The following is a 20790-nucleotide window of genomic DNA, read 5'->3' as shown; positions in this document are numbered from 1 at the left end:
GTTTTCTTTGCTTTATGACATTTAAAATTCATTCTCAGTAGAGAATAGAAATAGCAATTTCACAGCTTCTATGGAAGGCTGGCCATTGCTTCCAAGTACTTCAGGGCCCACCCCAACTATTAACAGGCCAAGCAGAGGTTAAAACTCCCCTTTTTCCCTTAATCTCTATACGTAGGGATGTGTGTTTAAAAAAATTATCTGCATATAATAGTACTCCATTTCCCTCTTCCAAGAAAGAAAGCATTCACTTCATAAAATAATCTGTAATATTTATTCTTTTCTTAATGTTAGAAGTATTCTCCTAAATGAAGGACCTCTGTAAAAAATGTTGATGTCCACCTGAGTAGATTCTTGGTATTAAATGGTATTATATATAAATTTGACAAAAACGCTACAGATTCTTTAGTAAGAATTTCTTCAAGGGTATCAATCTTTTACTGGAAAAAGGTGGTTGATGCTACTGTTGGTTACCTGATTTTTGAAAGAAAAGTTCAGGTAGCTGTACTGGCCATCAGTTACTAAAAGAACATAGAGCACCAAGTGCTTCATTTCCTTCTACCACTGCTATAAACAGAACAAGTCAGAAGCACTTTCCATTCCCTCTAAGGGACTTTCCGTCTGCAATGGAAATCAACATGTGTGATCACAGGGTAGAGATTTTAAAGACAAAAAGAAGAAAGAAGCAGGCATTCATAATGGAGAGGCAAGAGTTTCTGGTTAGTAAGAAAAGCAGAGGAGATACTGGAATATAGCAGTTTATAAATCTCCTTACTGACTCAAACCGCAACAAGCAAGTAGGAGGATTCAAACAGGCAGGAGCCACTCAAATCCAGCAGTGATATAAAACCCAGGAAAGTGTATTATATCACTGAAAGGCTCCTGTGATAGTTTGGACTCTCCACTCTGGTTGCAACATCCCAGTATCAATTGCAAAGCTGTTAAACCCTGCCATAAATCTGTCAGATTACCCTGCACTAGATGAACCAGGTCACTAAATCACTGGAGGGGTCACTCTTGCTTTTTTTTTTTTTTAATTAGAGAATAATGTACTAATCTAAATTAAATGATTCAATTAGAAAGTCAAAGTAGACAAGGCAATTGTGATTAAACTGAATTGAAGCAATCAATTGTACTATATTAGCTAAAAGATTGGAAAGAGGAGTGTTAGCAAAATGGAAGTTAATTAGATGGCTGGGAATTTTCCCATTGTGTTGCCAGCGAAAATTGTTCAGAGGTGTGAAGGTGTAAAGACCATGATCCAAACACAGCATTAGTGATGCCTAATGATAGTGATGAAGAGAAGTACAGCACCACAGAGTGTGCAATTTGTTATGTTAAGGTGCATACAGAACTGGATTCTTACAACCTAGATGACTTCAGCTGTTAAACCAGAATTGGGAAGAAAGGAAGGGAGGAGTGAAGGTTTCTCTTCACAGGCTGTAGACACATTTCCTTTCAGAGTTCTTGCTTCAGGAGAAATATGTTCAGGCACACGACTCAGCAGCACTGGAAAGCTAGCCAAAAGAAAAAAAAACAATTAAAACATTGGGTGACATGAGCAAGGGAAGGATCCAGCCCCAGGCTGGGCAGAAGTACCATGCAGTTCCCAAGTGACAAGCATATACCAGCTGGTGCTAATTTTTGTGGGAGACGGGTGTTTAGCTCTTGTTACTCCTCCCTTTCCCATTCCTATCTTCTGGTCAGTAAATCTATGTGTAGCAACAAGAGTGTAGGATTTGTCTTTGTCAAGGATGAGTCAGGGACCACCCTTAAAAACAGGCTCACCCACCATCCGCACTCCCATGCAAGCCTGTTCTCAAGGAGCTGAGGAAGAGGCATCCTCACCTGATTTCCAGAGCTCCCTGGAAATGGAGAAGCTGAGCACAACACAGTGCCTTAGCACCATCCCACGCATCCTCGCTAATACAGCCGATCGCAGGCCAGTGTGTGATCTTGACTATGCTGCCCACAGACAGCCCAAGAAAGAGCTCTTCCCCGAAGGGCTTCATGCCCAGAGTGGCAATGGATTATAGGGCACCTCTTGCACCTAAGCTTCCTCCTTCTTCTGTAGCATAGAGTGAATGCCATAAAGGCCACATGGTGCCTGGCAGGGTGGATGCCTGGGTCACAGGGTGAAAGCTGCCTAAGCCTGAGCTGAACTTGCAGTGTCGGTTGGCCCATGGGGGTATGAGGAAGAGACAAAGGCAGAAGATTTAGCACAGCACAGGGGGACTAAGTGAATTGCGTATGACCAGCTTGAAAGTTCTTCCTGTTTTCAAAGGTGAGAAGGGTTGGACCAAGGTTAGCACATCAGTCCATTAAATGGTGTGGGCTTTACTGTTCTCCCTGACAGTGGGATGACTCTCCTGTAGTCAGCAAATGCATACCAATATAAAATGGGTGTGAGTGAAATCATAATTGAATGATGGAGCAAAACATTCACCATATACTTTCACAGAAGTTTTGTGTTTTCAATTACAGTATGTTTAATTAGAATCATTAAGAATTTTCATTGTTTAACCTGTGTATTGACACGTATCAAGTGCGTTGACTGGTATCTTGTTACATATAAACATTTTATGCTTTATGTGCTCCAAAGGCAACTTGCCAGTCACGTTTAGCTTCTCAATTTTCATTTATATGCAGTTGGAAGACCTGGCATTTGGCCGTACCACTGAAAATGGGTTGGCACCATTTGCTTGGATGCAGAGCTAAGCATTTAAAATACTGGAGTAGGGGCAATTTCTTCCTGAAGTGGTTGCCAAGTACTACAATTTGTGCAGTGAGAAAGGAGCAGCTATTAGCCCAGTAGAATGGCAATTGGAATTCCTAACGCATCTTGTCCTGATACAGGCCGTCCTCACACTGATTTTGTAGCCGTGCTCCTCTGTTGGCTTCACCGTGGCCATATTCTGGAGGAACACATATGAGACAGAGGTGGGTTCCCCTCAGCTTGCACAAGTCCCCGAAGAGTTACCCAGCAAGTAATGACTTACTGAAGACAGATTGCCAGACCTCATTGTATGGCTTTTAATATCCTCATACCTAAGTGTTTTCCAACCTTCTAATGTATCTGCCTTCCCGACAAGATTCCCTTCGCTAGACACTGTGTTTAGGACAGTGGCATTCTTTAAGCCCCTCAGTTAAGTAGTAGTGATAAATTTCCTTCTTGCTACTCTTTTTATCAGCTCTTTGGATTATGTTCTTTTTTCAATGTATACAATTCAACTTCTATTTCTGGTTATGCAAGTGAGGCAACCCCCTTTTGTGATGATATAGCCCTTTTCTGTCCTGTGAGCTACATAGATATACCTTCCTCATGTTATTTCCAGTATTAAATTTCCCTTCAACAATGCTAAGTGAACAAGTTGCAGTGTTGTGGGTTTTTTCTTTTTCTGAATTAACATTGCTGTAAAATCCTTGAAGTAAATGCAGTTATGCTAGAACAGGAGAGTGTATGATATTAGAGATTTTATTTTCATTGAACCAGAGACCTAGATATACCTAGATAAACGCAATACCTTTATTAATTTGCGTTTACTTCTGGATTCTGGTGCCTTCACTGCAGCATCAGAGAGATGTGATAGCTGTGCATAATGGTGTCCCTCCATTGTGAAGCACAGAATTACCTGCCTTTTTTAAGTTGGCTGAGTTATAAAGCTATAATTTTCATGCAGGCTTTCTGTCCTTCAGTCAGTCAGCATCATGGACCATTCCGAAGATCACAGAAGTAATGATGAGAAACTGTTCTGCTGACTGATGTGCTACTGATGGTCAGTTTTGATCATTCTTTGCCTTTCCTCTGATGTTGTAGGCCTCCGAAGTCTCTCGAAACAGAGGAGTTACTCTGTTGGCCAGACCAGGCAATAGTCTCGTAACAGCTATTCGAAACCAGCACCATCACGAGACATTACCTCTGGGTAAGCCAAGTTTCTCTTTTCTTTTCAAAGCAGTGCTCACAAAGATGCTTTTCAGAACTTCTCATCAACCACATGCACTGCCTCATGTTGCCTGTGGCTCACTAGCAGTGCAATCAGTGTGCCCCTGCACAGTCACGGTGATGTGACCAGGCCCCTTCAATGGTAAATAAAGCCTTTGTTTTGTTTTTTTTTTTCCTTTTCCAGCTTACAATGACAAGATTGTTGCATTTCTACGCCAACCCAACATTTTTGAGATGCTGCAGGAGCGTCAGCCCAGCTTGGCCAGAAACCATGCACTCAGGTACTGCTTTTTTCCAGACTGCTGAAACCCAGTTCCAGGAAGGACTTCTTGTAGTGGGGAAAAACAAATTCTATTAACTGTAGTACAAAAGATGAACTTGGGCCCCATATGGAACTGTCACCATTGAAGAGTACGTGTGGACCACCAGAATCTATGTAGTTACTATGGTTGTTTTCCACAGACACCCAGGAAGTAAGAAGAACCAAAATAACTATGGGCAAATAGCGACATATCTAGTTTCCATTCTAAGTATTACTCAGTAGCAGAAACACTGTCTTCACCTACAATTATCACTTTGCTTTTCAGAAGATAGGGTTAAAATTCTTTTTGGGTGGAAGTCAGCAGCAAAACCCCAGTAACTTCAGCAGAACGAGGATTTTACCTCATGATTGGATTTACACCCATGCCATGGACATAGTCACCCTAGATTTTATAAAGAAATAGGAACATTATGAAGTAGATTGTACTGCTGTCTTTAATCTTTCTCACTTATGACTTAATGGTAGTCCTTTCCAAAATAATTAAATTGTATCTTTCTTTTTCTTATGCCCATTTCTTTCCTATTAGGTTTAAAAAAAAAAAAAAAGAAAGAAAAAACAGAACCAAAAGCTGGTACAATTTAAACTCATTCTAATTCCAAAGGTTATATTAATTGTTTTGGCCAAGAACCTAAGCTGGTGTTAGTCAGTCTCAGCAATGCCAGTGTGCACCACCTAAGAGTTTGACCAAGGATTTAGTTCGTACTGTGCAGTAAAAAGCACAGTTGCTTGACGGGTGAAGGAGGGAAGGAAGAGCAAGGGAAGGACTTTCAAGTTTTTGCAGTGCAGTTTCTGCTGATAGCCTGACTCATTGTTTACCTGTGGAGGGCCAGACAAAGAGTTCTTTGGGTATAAGGATTAGACTTCCTTCCTGGTGGAATTAATACATTCAAATAAAATGAGGGAGACAAAATGAAAAACGCTCCCAGTATTCAAGACGTACATTTCTGTAACTGAGAATTTTTTATCTTCACCATCAAATTATTCCAGACTATTTTTTTTTTCTCAGCTGTAATTTGAATTCTCATTTCTCAGGGAACAGATGATGCTTTTATCTCCTTTCGAGCAGAGAACAAAATTGACTAGTGATAGGGACTAGACAGCTTAGCCAGTGTGTAATGAGATTTGTAACAGGATATTGAGCCCTTCGCCTGCAGGTCATTGCTTTGATTATACCTTAGGTCAGGAGTGATCCCAAGCTACCGTCTAATGCTCATACAGCAGGTATTAAGCAAACTCCTGGGAGACAAATGACGGTCTTTGCAGGGCTTGATTCTGCAATACATTGCAGCCCCACCCAGCAAGGTACTAAAGCGCATCCTTGACTTGAGGTAGAATCCTTTGACGTGATACTAGAATAAATATTCTTAGACACTGCAATGCTTTAGAAACACACTGACAGATTGGGGTGTAGATCTGTATCTTCCATGGCCCTAATCTGCTGATAGGATCCTATCCTATGTTTCCTAGTCCTTATTAGCATTCATTTAAACAACAAAATATGTGATTTTACACATGTACTGTATAAGCTCTGTGTGATCAATTAATATCAAATATATGTTAGTGTTATTTGCCAGATAGAACTGACAGAGGTAAAGGAGTGGTATTATGTGAAATTCTGTTAATGAAAGGTGGTATATTAGTTGTAGCCTTAAACAGAAAATCTGCCTGTCAGTGACCTTAGCTATAGCACTACACATGAGCTTGGAGGACTAAGAATCATTCTGTTTTCTAAAATATGGTATAAAATCTCTTACTTTTGAATCAGGAAACTGAGTGATATAAATAGGTTCTTTTTAGCAAGTTTGTTAATGAGATTAGAAAATTAATCAGGCAGTTAAGATGTTTGCCATTTTTGTAAGGAGAGAAACAGTAACTGGCAAAGTACCAAAGAATAACAACTCTATGTGTAGTTCATGCCTTGATAATGGCATATTTTCTTCTTTTTTTTCTTTCCTCTCTTCTCAATAATATCATTTACGTTTCAGGGAGAAGATCCATTACATTCGGACAGAGGGTACACATGGGCTTGAAAAGTTGTCCTGTGATGCAGATTTAGTAATTCTGCTGAGGTAATTGATTTGATCAAAAGCATAATGTCATTACTTATGGTACCAGAGAAGCTGGCTGGCTCTTTTGCAGCATAATTGAAAAGATTTTGTTAAATCTTCCAGGTCATTTGTAATTAGAATAGGATTCATTGTTACTGATAGTCACCCAAAATAATTCAGCCAGGGTATATCTGTCAACTCTTACTTCCTGGAAGGCAGCCTCCATCATTGCAGTAAACTCTATCCCCAGCCAGCTCAATTAATACAGCTGTTACCATCAAGTAGCAGATAACAAAGAATCAGGTCAAAATGTTTCCTTTTAATGGCAAAATTCTTGTTCCTTTTTTTTTTTTTTGAAAAGGAAAAAACTTGTCTTTCTCAGTACAAGTAAATAATATAACTGCTCATGAAATTGCTAGTTTTACCGCGGCAGTGCTGCCCATACACACAGAGCCACAGCACGCTAATGAAACCTCAATGTACAGCGCAATGAGCATTGTTTGGGTAATGTAGATAAGGCTTCAATTTCTACTGGGACTAGGGAGCTTGGTCTTTAGGTCCTAGCTACTTCTGTTTAGCACAAGTAAGGGCTTATTTTATTGCCTTGGTCTTACAGGGAAAATGTTGCTTTACCCAGGTGGTTTTGGTATGCTATATAGCACTGCCTAATGCAAGAAGTTTACAATTTATTCCCATCAACTTAATCCGAATGGTCAAATTGTTGAGCTATATGAAAATGTATCACCTAAGAAAAACAACCTGGGAAAGAAGATGTGTGTAGCTTTGCTTCTCACTGCTAATGTGTTGAAGTTGTCCCTGTTTACTACATAGCCTCAGATCTTTGCTCTCTATCAGTAGATCAAGCCACTGTGTTAGCATGAAACGTCTAATGAAATTCCTTTTGTTCTTCTTTGTTACTGGTGACCGTGCCTGATTTGGGAAGCCTGTGGATTTTATGAAATCATGAGTTCAGAGATGTACCCAAACTTATGACCACAGCAGACATGCACCATACTGCATATTTACATTCCGTCGTGTGACGAATGTGAACCAAACCTCTCTCTATCACTTTTTCTATGCAGCCTTTTTGAAGAGGATATTATGTCCTACATACCACTGCAGGCTGCCTTCCATCCTGGTTACAGTTTCTCTCCTCGCTGCTCACCCTGTTCATCACCCCAAAATTCTCCAGGTAAGGGGATAGGGAAAATAATACAAAATCTTGCATTTGTGGTTTTTCTCCTAATAAATACAAAGGGGCAGATTCAGAGCCAGCATCAGCTGTCAGCCTGCTAATTCCAGTGCCCGATCCAAATCTGACCCCAGCTGCTTTTTTGCTGGATCAGTTGCCATTGCTGTTATTTACCTGTTGAAATGTTAACAGTAGCTGAAACAAAGATTGGAAATTGCCCATATAGAAGAAGGTATTTTTCTGCTTTTTATGTAGTTGGAAAGGATTAGGATAAGAGAATGGTGCGCTCCAAACATAACTCACTGACATGGAAGCACATTCATACTATGCGACAGGAGCAAAGAGCAGCTTCCAAATCAAAGGTGTATTGCAGTACTTCCAGTACTGCTGTAAAGTTCAGCCTTCTTCACTCGGTGTTCCAAAGACTTCTCTTCTTCCCGAGACTCATCTATTTTAAGACCTGAGGGGACCATCTTGATCATCTAGTCTGACCTCCCGTGTTGAGCCCGTTAACTTAGGTTTGACGGGAAACATATTTTCCAGAAAGACATGCTGTCTGAGAAGGTTATTTCCAGCTGTGGTATGTCTCTGTAGTTATTGTTTATGCTATAGAAATTTGAGGAGCTAATGTCTCCCTTTTGCCAAGATATACAACTCCTGCCGCAGTCTCACTGCATGGCTGTGTCCAGTGGCCATTTTGAGAGAATTGACAGAAATGTGATCTGAAGAAATCCATTATTGGCTGAGCTTTTTAAACATTCATTTAAATGATCTGGTTTCAAACAAAATTAATGGACAAGAGACATTCAAATCTCAGAGGTGGCTGTGGAAAATTGGAAGGTTTTTTGATGTGAAGAAGTTAAATGCTGAACCCTTGTCTATAGGAGGACAGTGTTTTGTCAGAATGTCTTATTTTCATTAATGAGTTTTAACACAATTGTTAATATAGTTCCCCTCTTCTACATCAGGACAGGTCATAAACAAGTATTTGGCAAGAACATGACTTAAGAGAATGTTAAAAGAACTGCACTGGTCTTTCTGTTCTTGTGAAAACACAAGGGCAAATGCTCATTTCCAGCAACATACTGTCTGCTTGCTTATTACTGCCACTGGTTACATAGCCCATGTACAACACCCATTGTCTTCTGTCCTGGGGGGAAAAAAGGTCTAACAGAAGAAAAGAAGCATCACAAGGGATTCTCTCTGCACTGCATGTAAATATGCCTTTCTGTTTTACCAGCAGAGGCAATTGGTAATGTCCTTCCCTCCTGGCAACCACGATACTTTGTGCTCCCACTAAATGTGATTATTTTTTTTTTCCTTTCTGTGGAGGATTTTCTGCCAGATTTCTCATAAAAGGGCTTGTTTTTATTGTCTTCTGTAATGAGATAGGGAAATGGGATTTCATGGATCCATTCTTTGACCCTTTATGGCATGGCAGTTTTTTATACAAAAGGACTAATCAGCTACTTTGAGAATGCAGACTTCAAAACAAAGCAGGTCCCAAATTGCTAGAAATCTGCTGTATGTGTGAATCATAATAGGAAAATGTAGTATTTCTTGCTGACAGAAATCCTTCTTGATGCCACAAAGGGGTTTTGTGTTGATAGCTGGAAGTGTTTAATATACAGTCAGAGTAACACAGGGAAACCTGATTCCCAGCTTGGGTAGGGTGCTAGGCTCCAGTGAGAAGCACTGCTTTGAGCTCCAAAAGTTTAATCCTGCCAAGTAAGGAGATCTCCTATACAATGCAGAGGAGAGAGATCTCTTAAAAGTGCAGAAGGGAAAGAAAACCTAAATACCAATGACTGTGAGTGGGAGTTATGCATGTCAGTCTTTCTCATGCCTTTCTGATCCTTGAATTTCCATTCAGGTCAATCACAGTTAAAGGCTGAGGCAACACAAAGGCACACATAAGGCAAGCTTAACAATTCTTTTAGTGAAGAAGATACAGCCCCTGGAAGTCATTGCAATCACTGAATTATAGGAACCTACAACTCCATAATGCCAGGTAGAACAATAATAATACTGAGTGCACTGTATACCTGTAAAAAGTTCCTAATGCATTTGTTAGCCAGTTCTGTCTGGAAACATCAGCTGCATGATTTGGAAAAATTTAAAGCCCCTTACACTTTAGGATGCTGTTCATTTTCCCGCCAGGACTGCAGCGAGCAAGTGCAAGAGCACCTTCTCCATACAGGAGGGACTTTGAAGCCAAGCTGCGCAATTTCTATCGAAAACTTGAAGCCAAAGGGTATGGGCAAGGTCCAGGTAAAATTAAGTGAGTATTATGACAAGTCACTCAAGTAGTCTAACATGGTGTAGCTTGTCTTTTATCATTATCCATGAATGAAGACACTGATAGGGAGTGGGAAACACACCAGAGATTGCATTTTGTACATGAACTGTCAGGGCGAGATAAGATCTTGGTATATCCTGCAAAAAAGTGATCTTCAAGAGGCTTTTGCGTGGAAGTTTTAGTTCTTATAGATTCATATTCTTACACTCCCATTCCCTACCTATTTAAAAGGGATGTTGTTATTCCTGCCTATAATTTGCTAGTAGGAAAATCATCCATTCAGGCAATTGTCCACCAGGGATTATTAACAGCTATGTCATTGTAATGATGGAGTGACTCCAAATCCTTTGGATCTACATATCAGTATAACTCAGTACCACAGTATGACCCTACAGAAGTTAGCCTGTACATGCAGGTTTAACTTTCAGTAGCTCTTTGTGTGGGCAGCCCTCCTGGATTTGAACTAGAGAGATTTCTGCCTCTCTTCATGTATTTTGGGGTTCTCTGTCACTTGGTTGTGGAGTTTGCTTTCCAGAAATCTTGTTAGTTGCCTTTTAAGTCTGTACCTGCTTGTGCTCAATCTAGTTATCCAACTTGGCCAAAGAACTATATGTTTCTAAGATATTTCCTGGGCATCTGGTTGAATTTATACATCAGGTTGGCTTCCTACCAAATCACATCCGTTGTGGAAAAAAAAAAGTATGAAGCCAAGCAATTTATTCCAGGCAAACGTTGTCATCAAAATATTCTCACAGAGATGGGGACTCCTAGCCGTTGGTTATCCGTTTTGCTGTCCTACTAAGTGGGTCCAAGGCATTCAGGAAATACATTTTAGAAGGTCTGTCTTAAGATGTCCATGAACATATGAACAAGAAGGATTTCTTGCACAGATGGTGTTTAAATGTACTATTCATTAAGTTGTTTCAGAGGCTGGCAGGGGAGCGAGAGGTGTGTTGTATAAATGGAGGCTGATACTCCCTTTGCTTACCCTGCTACAGAAGCAGTAATTCCATGGACATTCACTGGATTAAATCCAGGAAGAGTTTAGGGCCAATCCCAGAAAGCTGTGACCTCATCTACACAGGAAACTCACAGCCCACTCTACGATACAAATTTGTACATAGAGGGTGTAATAGAGAGTCTTAAGTAGAGCAACACTTTGAATCTAATCATAGCATTGTGAAGAAATTCACCTTTGAGGCATACAGAAAAGCCCAATGAAACTCACTCAAAACCCATAATGGTCAAGTAGCAACCGCAGCAGTGGATGCAACTTTATTAACTTCTCTGAGAATTAATGTCTCTTTTTATCAGCTCTTCTTTACTTTCATCCTCACAGGCTCACACAAGACTCAGTCATTAGATCTCTATTTCTGCCTCCCTTTGCAGGTTAATTATACGACGTGACCACTTGCTGGAAGGCACCTTCAACCAGGTAATGGCATATTCACGCAAGGAGCTCCAGCGGAACAAACTCTACGTCACGTTTGTTGGCGAGGAAGGGTAGGGAACCACTAAATGCTATCAGTTGTGAAGTGGCTGTTATGTTGCAAAACAAAGAGTTGACTAAGGCTGAGCCTCTCTTGTTATGTAATGTTTCTTTGGTTTTGTTTTACCTCTGAGTAAGTGATTCATTTTAATCAGCTCAAGCATTTGTTAAAAATAACAATAACCATAATGCTTCATTTTCCTGTAGCACCTTCCATCTAGATGTCTCAAAGTGATAATTTAAGTGGTTAAATCTAATGTCATCTTGTTGCCCTAAGTATTTTGGCTGGCTGGAAGGCAAAACTGAACTACAGGCCCATGTTTACACACTGAATCAGTCATAGGGCTATAATTGGAGACCAGACCTTTATCCCTTTTGTTACTCTAACTCTTCAAAATGGATCTGGTTTTGCTTCAAAAATTTTTGCTTTGCATGCCATCTAATGATCATTTGTTATCCATATGTGGACTTCTTTCTCTGGCTGAAGTGAGAAACATGACTGCTGCTATTCAGTCCTTACAGTTTAATTCACCCAGCTGGAAGCTGGAAGCTATAGAAGTCTCTCAAGAAGGCCTTTTCTCAAGAGACTTTCTGCCAGCCTTACAAATCCTGAGCCATTCTTGTATGATTAAAGCCAGCCCCTGACCTTTTGTTTCCAAATCTAAACAGAACCTTTCAAAGCCACCCTGGCTCACCTCAAGAGCTACATTGTAATTGAGGTGTAATCCACATGCTTTTATAATGAAAAGACCATTGTGCATATTTCCAGTGTTCCATAAAACGAAAGCTTGAAATCGTATTTCAATAGCTTTGCATATAAAGTTTCTTTAAAAAAAAAACAACAAAAAAACCCAACAAACAAACAAACAAAAAAAACCCCCACCCAACACATGGATAGGGTTTCAGTTCCAAAGGTACCAGAACAGTAAGGCTCTGGATCAGCTCTCAGCATGTCTGCATGTCCAACAACTGCTGACACTATCGCCTCTGAGGTGGCATGTCAAGTGAAGAGCTTCTGCCAAACTGAGTTTTTCTGGGGACGTGTTAGGTCCAGTGGAAAACAGAAGTCACCAATCTCAAAGAGAGTCAGTCAGTGACCTGAGTATCAGGGGTTTTCTTAACTCTTACTTTTTATAGTCCATGGATTCAGTATTATTTAACAGAGGTTGTCTTTCACAGCTGGTTTTGCCTCTGGCTTGCAAGTAAAGCATAAACATGCAGCATACCTCAGTTTGCATTTTTGGAATAGTGTTCTAGTATGCTAACACTGGCCAAAGTCATGTTTTCTCCCCATCTCTAATAACTTTTACTGTGTGTGGCACGGTATCCTCAGGAGAAATTACAAACCAATTTGATTTGCAAATTCATTCATTCTTCACTGATTCATTTACATCTGAAGATACATTCCCCCAGGGCTTCTACTGTTTAATGCTAATATAGGTTCTGCTGGAGGGACTCCAAGACACCAGTTCCCTACTGAAAAGAAGAGTTGATGCTGTATGGCTATGTGATCCTGTATGGGCACAGCTTCCCACGTGTTTCAAAGCTAAAATGACATTGAAAATGAACTATGAAGGCTTTATGATGAGTTAATGTGTTGCCCAGAAATGCAATACCTAGTCTCTTCTTGGAGGTTTTTGAATATAGGCAGGTGTTGTTTGTAGTTCTTTACTCCAGCCATCATCAGGCTTAGCCCAGTATTTTAATGTCCATTGAACCAGATCTGTTACGTGGCTAGCACTAGTGGTTCATGTGGGCTTATTACCATCCCCTTTTGCTGTTGTGGCTTTAGTCTCACCACATAATCCTAGAGCTAAAGCTGCTCAAAAGAGAAGAGTGCTGAATCTCCAGACGTAAAACAGAGGAGGATGGGCCAGCCTGCCCTTTATCATCTTTCTAGTTGCACAAATCAGTCATTCAACCCCTTGTGGTTATGCTTCCATAACTTCAAACATAATACAGAGCATCCTGATTCAGCTGCAGAGTTTTCCATTTACTTTACATTTGTTAAGTAGCAGGAATAGTGCCCACCTCAGAAAACCTTTTGGCACACATGATATATGGCTACCAATCATTTGTTCATATTGCTACAAGTAGATTTATTTTAGATTGAAAAACCTACCTACCATTATTAGAGGATGATCTGTTTTTAATAAATCCATCACAGTTGGGTTTAATGCATTCATGAAGCTTTTTGGGTTTGTTTTTAGGGTTTTTTTTTCAAGTTGAGATAATTATACACAGCTTGATTTAGCACTTGAGTTTTTTAAAAAAGTTTAAAAGGTGACTCTCTACTGTGCAAAATCATGAAACAGCAAAGCACAGCTTAAGGTGTACCACATGTATTTGAAAGTATCAGAAAAGTAGAAGAGCTTGGACAGAACAACTGAGGAATCACCATTCTATCTTAAGAGAGACGGTTCTGTTGGGACTTGGTCGTGTTCAGTATTGACCTTTAGGTTATACCTGTAGCTAAGAAAGCATCCCTGGGGCTAGATTGTATCTTTGGTTACATCTCAGTGTAGGAGAGTAAGAGCGATTTCTACTTCAGTCTGGGCTGTCTGGTCTGTGAACCCCAGTGTTCATAGGCAGTTCAAACCCACTCGCTAAAAAGCTAGCCCTCCTGCTAGCCAGCCAGCTAAGGCAAGGCTGGGCTTTGTACCTCCAATTTACTAAGCCTTTGGAACAAAAGAAGAGAAGCTACTTAAGGGATGTGTCCGAGTTATGATTCCTCCCAGATCAACCTAGATGCTGGTTAAGTTTCAGCGTCATGACTTGTTCAGGGCTCAGAATCAAGTTTTGAGAGGAGTGATACACCATGTTAGAAACACTTGACTGCACAGGGGTAGGTGTTAGACAGCAGCCAATGTAGGCAAAACCCAGGAAATTCACTCAAATGGGAATGAGCCTCATTTTGTCTTTTTTACTTTTTCCTTTCCAGGCTGGACTACAGTGGCCCCTCCCGAGAATTCTTCTTCCTTCTGTCTCAGGAGCTCTTCAATCCCTATTACGGGCTGTTTGAGTATTCAGCCAATGACACTTACACTGTACAGATCAGCCCCATGTCTGCCTTTGTTGAAAATCACCTGGAATGGTAAGAACATTTTATGCAGAATTGAACCATCCTTTTAGAGCACTACAGAAATGGAAATGCAAAACACAAAAGCTGCCAGTTTAGACTAGACTACATACTACTACATTCCTTCTGCTAGGAAGAAGTGGGAAGTAGGTTGGGAGAAGAAAGAGAGGGAGTAAGTGTAAATACAACAGCAGGCTCTGAAAAAGGAGTTGTGATGAGGTACTACTACTAAAATGTCCTGCTCGCAATACTTGAGACTTGATGTTTGTGTACTTCTGTGTGAATGTGAAAAGGAGAGGGAGAAGAGCTCTGCTTAATCCAGGCCTCCTCTTCTTGCTCCCTTTCTAAGAATAGCAGGTGTGGTCTTTCTGTACATCAGGCAGCATTGTGCTTGGAAGCTATACAGTGTTCTCCAAGAGCCACACTGCTGCTCTGTACCTACTACAGGCCTTAAAAAAGGCCCAGTGAAAGCAGTTTCCCTTTTCACCCCTGACAGAGTGTCCCTGCTTGTGTGTGTCAAGGCCAGCAGAGCGAGCAGGTACTTTACCTTACCAAGTATGTGTGCAAACAGACAAACTGCTGATCTTGTTTCTTTATCAAAAATTCTGAAGGTATGTTGTGATCTCCTCATTTTTCTATCTGCCTCCAGATCTGTCTGTCTTTGGGAGTTGTTTTCCCTTTGATAGTTTCAGATGTGGTTCAATGAAGCATGAGCTGTGAGCCCTGGGTGTCATTTGATCCCTTGTGGGATTTCATTGTGTCAAAGAAATAATGCCACATGGGTTCGTTCCTATGATGTTTTTCTTTGTCTAACCAATCTCGCTGGCTCCTCTCGGAGATCCTTTTTTAAAATGGAAGGCAGTTTAGGACCCTTTTAAATTGCAAATAGTACATGCCCCTCTATTCTAGTAAACAGGTCCTCCTTTGCTTTGGCTCACAGTGGACAGGAGGTCAAGAACAACTATATGGTTGTACCATCATCTCTATTAAGGTTGCAGTGGAAAAAAAGGGATGTTGCTGGGACTAGCATAGTCTCTGAATTGGGTTTTTTTGTACTATCACTGCCAGCAGTGGAGCATTATGCTAACAGTGATCTTTGCATTAAAGTATTTCTCTACTGACATTAGCAGGAAGACAGCAGCTTAGTTCTTAGAGCTTGTGCATCTCCCACTGCAATCCTGTTCATTAGACATTATGCAGTGGCTTCCTAGTTTTCAAGAAGAAATACAGTCCATCCTTTGTTCGGCTTAACAGGTAGCATGGGTAAACTTTTGATGAGGGAGGCTGTATTTGTGAAGATGCATTTTGATTTCAGGGCATAGGACCGCTTAGGCAGGTGCAAACCCAACATCATTCTGCCCACACTGTGAGCAAACTGGACGCAGGCCTCTTTCTCCAGAAATGGTGTTGCCATGTTATCTCAGCAGTATTTGAAATAGGCCCTGACTCTTATCTGTTATAAATACTGTCGTCGTGAACAGTTCAACTGCAGTTTTCTTATGTAATAAATTCTGCTGCAAAAAGTATACATTTTGTTTGATCCCCTTATTTTGTTCTTCTGTTCATTGAGAGATTTCAGCATGGAAGACGCCGAATTTTAGAAGTATCCTGGGCATACAGAACAGCAGAAAGAGACCTAATATGATTTTCTATAGCAGTTAGCATTTAACTCAGAAATCAGTAGAAGTTAGACTCTTAGGATAATATTTTTCCAACTACACATATCTATACAGGCTTCTTGTGTACAGAATGTTATTTGGGCTTTGGGCATTTTTGGTTTTCTTTTTTTAAGAAAGAGAAATTAAATCCCTTGGCCTGCAGAAAGAAATAAATGCTATGAACACAGAGGTTTGTACATAAAGTAGTGTAAATAGGGCAAGATTGCAGAACCCAAGGGAAAGATAAGCAATCCAGTAAGTGCTTGGAAATACTTCTTGAACCTGTTATGGAAATAACTGGCTGAGACCAGCAGTTTGTAGTTAGCCTGATAGGTTTCATGATTGGCTTGTAGATATCTAGACATTCTGAATGTTTTTGTGCTGTCTGTGTTGGCTGATCTCAGCTATTCATGTGTAACCCTAGAGTACTGTATTCAGAAGTCTGTGCAACCAGCTAAGATAGGATTTGGACCATGCTTTTTAAAACTCAGAGTACAATTTTCCCATAAAGGCTTTATAGGCTAACTTCTCTGAGGTCACTGTACTAACTTGCTTGTCATTATTTGTTCATGAGGAATGGAGTTTTCTGAAGTTCTCAGTCTTTCTCCAACTTTGTTCTCATCAAAGTCAGTGCTAATCTCAGATTTACTTATCGATATGATAGTATAGAGCCTCCTCCCTCTAACATGCAAGAAATAAAGATTATTTTCCTGTTCCCAAGTCTGTTATGAGACATCAGTTAACATAGATGGATGAATCAGTTCTGAGAGTCTCAGGGACACAGATAATTAATATTCAGAGTCTTTTCAAAGCTTGAAGTTTGATACCAGTCATGAAAACCACACAACCACAATTGGTTTAGATTTGCAGATTTGTTGAACTGTATGCCTTTTGGTGCTGTGGAGCTTATCATTTGTGTGGAATCTACCCTTCACATTTTTTTCTGGATAGCAATTATAAAAGACCTATCCAGACACGGCTATATTAAGAAAAAGGGCTACGAAAAAAATGGCCTCAAAATTATTTTATATTTTCTCTTCTTTAAGCGAACAGTTGTGAGTTTGAGGTAAATACAACAAAATGCAAAGATGTGAAGTTTTGTTCGTATTGGCAGAATTGAGAAATACTCTGGTTTTTTTCCCCTGGCCTAAAAGTTACAGTTCTGCCCCTGTTAATGGCTTATTTCATGCCTTGCTCTTTGTACAAACAGCATTCTGAGTCCAAAATGAGCACATCAAAGTGCAGAGTAGTTGTATGTATGCCAAGTTAAGAAAGAGACATAATGACTGGAAAATATTTCTCATTTATGGAGAAACTGAGATTTAACACCTTTCCTGCAAGCTTCCATGAATAAGACTTTTTCCTTCAGTTAACATATGTGCATGCTGAACACACAAAATATAATTTATCACACGTTTTCAAAGGTAAAAAAATTATTTTAAATCCCCCTGTATCTGAAAGGACACAGTTATATCTCTCCAGAACTAGGAAGTCTGACGATACGTGTTTTTATCTGCATGCTACAGGATGTACCTGAAGCTCAGCCAGAAGAGCTGCTTTTAATCCATGCCAGTAATGAGCCATTCTATCTGATCTAGGTAACATGTCTAGCTCTTTGCCTGGATATTTGAAAACATCTTCTAAAATACTGTTTACACCCCCACTTAAGGTAGTATTCTCTAAGTAAATGGGCAAAATGTGGTGGCAGCTGCTATATATTATTTCAGTGAAAAGAATATGGTTTAGCCCAGAAATAATATTCTTGTCTTTGCTCTTGGTCAGGTGTTTGGGCAACTGAAATAGGGTGACTCACTGAAAAAATCCTTCTCAGGTTTTACTCAATATACTGGGAGACAGAGTAGTGTGGAATATTAAATATTTCTATCAAAACCTCATGCAAAGTTAGCAGTGTAATATTCATTGCCGCATTAGCTTCTCACTTTCCTCCCTGCTAGCAGTCCTTTGAAGGATTTTAGACTGACTTTCAGTTCCATGCAGCACTGAAGCACTGAGGTCCAGGATGCCCAATATTAGAGGGCATACAAAGATACTTTTTCACTGGGGTGAAAAAGGTTTCTGTCTCTGATTTGAATGACTGAGGTTTGATCGAATATTGTAGTTCTCCTTTTCACCAAAAAATAAATAAATAATAAAAGGTTGGGCGGGTAAATCATCCCTGAGACAAAAAAAATCCTGATGCATAATAGATGGAGGAAATGTGTTTCTAAATTCTGGGAACAAAATATCTAGTTCCAGAGTTTGCATAGTCTCAAATCTTCGTGCGGGTCAGCGGTTACTCTCCCTGTCTTCTTCATGGTACATTTTCAAGAAGTCTAGAAAGTTGTTGGTGTCTTTTCACTGCATCTCATTCACTTCTGTAACAAAATGATCTGTCTAATCGTGCTGTGATACACTGGTTTTCCTCAGGTCTTTACTTTGTCTATCATCTTCGATAGTATTTGCGTACTCAGCTCTAGCTAAGCAAAATGGTAAACTGAATGTTTGTTTCTGTGATGATTTCTGTATCATTTTCACCAAACCTGAAGAGTATAATCTCTGTGCTGTTTCATTGTTCATGTGGCTACCAATTTCAGATGTTATGGTTTGGCTGTCGTCATATCATGTAAAAAGTTCTACTTCTTAGAATAAAGCAATTCTCAGTGTTTTCTCATGAACTGTCGCTCCCTGCTGTGAGTACTTAATCTGACAGTGACTGTTGAAGTCACTAATCTGACAGTACTGTTGTCTTTTCGGTTCACAAAACACTGTTCACAATCTGCTGTCAGCTGGAAATCCAGTTGTCTTTTTCACGTCTTCTGACTGGGCCAGTTTTCCTTCACAGCAGTCCTGCCCCCAGGAATAATCCATTAAGATAATGTAATGCACCCTTCTTCAAGAGACAGCACTGTACTCACGGCACGATCATCTGCATCGGACTTTTTGTCCCCAGATCACTTGCCTGGTCTTTTATCTGGCTCGCCCCAGCAATCAATTTCACATCATCTAGAATTTTTAGTTCATCGCGTGTTTGTAAATGTAGAACCACAGCCAGAAATATGAAAAGAAGCTCAGTCTCTGCATAGAAGACCAGATGGCCTAGACAGATAAAAATAATTCACAGATATTCGTTTAGAGATCTGAGGGATGCTAACTTGAAACATCTTTTTCTGTGTTTTCATAGTGAATTAATGACAGCATGGTTTTTTTTAACAATTAGGCATTTGTGGACCTTGCTGTGACATTTATGCAGCCAGAAAGCAGTACCCCAGTGTCACAGTTACCTTAGAGATGTTTACAGCTTGCTAATCATACTTAGCATTCTGTACCTGTCTCAGAAAAGTCCTGTTGTGTTTTGTTTGTTTGTTTTTCTTTAAATGAAATGTAATACATTCATTTAGCAGAACCTTATTAGAAAGTTGCAGACTTGTGAGTAAAATGTTTTTGTGCAGAACCCTACTGAAGACCACAAAGATGATGATATAGTCAGACCCAGGGGCCCAGGTCCCCAGAAGCTGCAGATTGATTCCTGGCTGCAATGTCCTAATGAACTCCATTAACTTAATGCTCATTTATAACTGCATTGGGGCAGGAATTTCTTCATTCAGTTCCCATAGTTGACCTTTCTTTCTGCCCTCCAATACCCCCCGTATTCTAGTCTGTGCTGCTGAACAGTGTCAGACAGAAAAGTTGCATGTATTTCTACATCGTATTCTGCAGGCAGATGCAAGCCTGTTGTGCCCAATCTCCATGCAGACACAAAGTTGCTTCCCTGTGCTCCAAGCCAACTGACGTGGTTACTGCAATAGTGAGCTGAGAAAACATATGCTGCCTCCCATCAGGGCTGATTACTTCAGGCTTGGTGCTGCCTCGATTGCTTTTACGTGCTCTGGCAAGCTTGGTACATGGGTAGAGCAAGCTCCCTTTGCCTGCGCAGTGCTGTGTGGGTATACCCCCAGCCAAACTCTGACCTTCCCTTTTATCTTCTTCGTGTAAATGAGAAACCACATAGCCATCACTATCTATCTCAAGCATGCCAAAGAATGCAGGGTGTTGGTTTTCCCATTTTTTGTTTTAATAAACCCAAGAAGAACCAAGAATGTTGCGACCTCAGCTGTCCTTTCTCCTCAGAGAGCTTGGCGGGTTTTCTTAACCCAGTTTCCTTAGGAGTTGTGCCTTGTGCAATTGCCCTGCCTATCCCTCAGACAGTTTTCTGATCAGTTTGAGACCTATTTGACGGGAAGGTAAACACCTCAAAGATACTAATTTCCTAAAAGCTTTTCGAAACTTGTGGCTGGATGAAGCATAGGTATGCAGAAGAGTGCCTCGGTGGTGCTGGTGAGTTCAGCAGTTATCTGTTGTTTGGCCTCTCAACTGCCCAGTTAGCACGAGCGAGCTGACCGGTCCATCACAGGTGCAGGCTGCGAACCAGCTGTATCGTCTTGCTCAGTAGCTTGAGGATGTGAGGGAGACCTGTGAAAGCTCAGGGGAGGCAGAAGGGAGAAAATGGAGATACTTCAAAGCGTGGGAAGTGCTAGCAGAGATGTGTAGGAGGAACTGGAGCTATTGCAGCGTGGTAATGTAGGGCCATCCGAGACAGATCTATAGGAAAAAAAGATTCATTAGTCCTGCTACATGGAGGATGACTTATTTCAATTAAAGTGTTTTTAAAGAAGGTGACAAATTGCCTCATGACCTAATGGGTTGTATTCAGAGGCTGACCAGCTCATAGAATGGATTTAGGCACATTCCACGGCTCTTTATAG

At 40.5% G+C, this 20790-nt stretch overlaps 1 protein-coding gene across 7 annotated transcripts in view; it reads left to right on the top strand.

Moving 5' to 3' along the window:
• Positions 1-20790, top strand: part of HECW1 (HECT, C2 and WW domain containing E3 ubiquitin protein ligase 1) — a 359806-nt gene that overhangs the window by 305944 nt on the left and 33072 nt on the right. For all 7 annotated transcript variants that reach the window (XM_069812200.1, XM_069812217.1, XM_069812185.1 and 4 more), the window contains 7 exons: positions 3815-3920; positions 4125-4221; positions 6248-6331; positions 7393-7502; positions 9663-9783; positions 11191-11304; positions 14232-14384. In XM_069812200.1, the coding sequence (XP_069668301.1) occupies positions 3815-3920; positions 4125-4221; positions 6248-6331; positions 7393-7502; positions 9663-9783; positions 11191-11304; positions 14232-14384 (785 nt within the window). The remainder of the gene's footprint in view (positions 1-3814; positions 3921-4124; positions 4222-6247; positions 6332-7392; positions 7503-9662; positions 9784-11190; positions 11305-14231; positions 14385-20790) is intronic.

The sequence above is a fragment of the Haliaeetus albicilla genome, chromosome 2 (genome assembly GCF_947461875.1).
Source record: "Haliaeetus albicilla chromosome 2, bHalAlb1.1, whole genome shotgun sequence".
Classification (NCBI taxonomy): Eukaryota; Metazoa; Chordata; class Aves; order Accipitriformes; family Accipitridae; genus Haliaeetus; species Haliaeetus albicilla.
The sequence above is the reverse complement of the archived record's forward strand: the minus strand, read 5'-3'. Positions and strand labels throughout refer to the sequence as shown.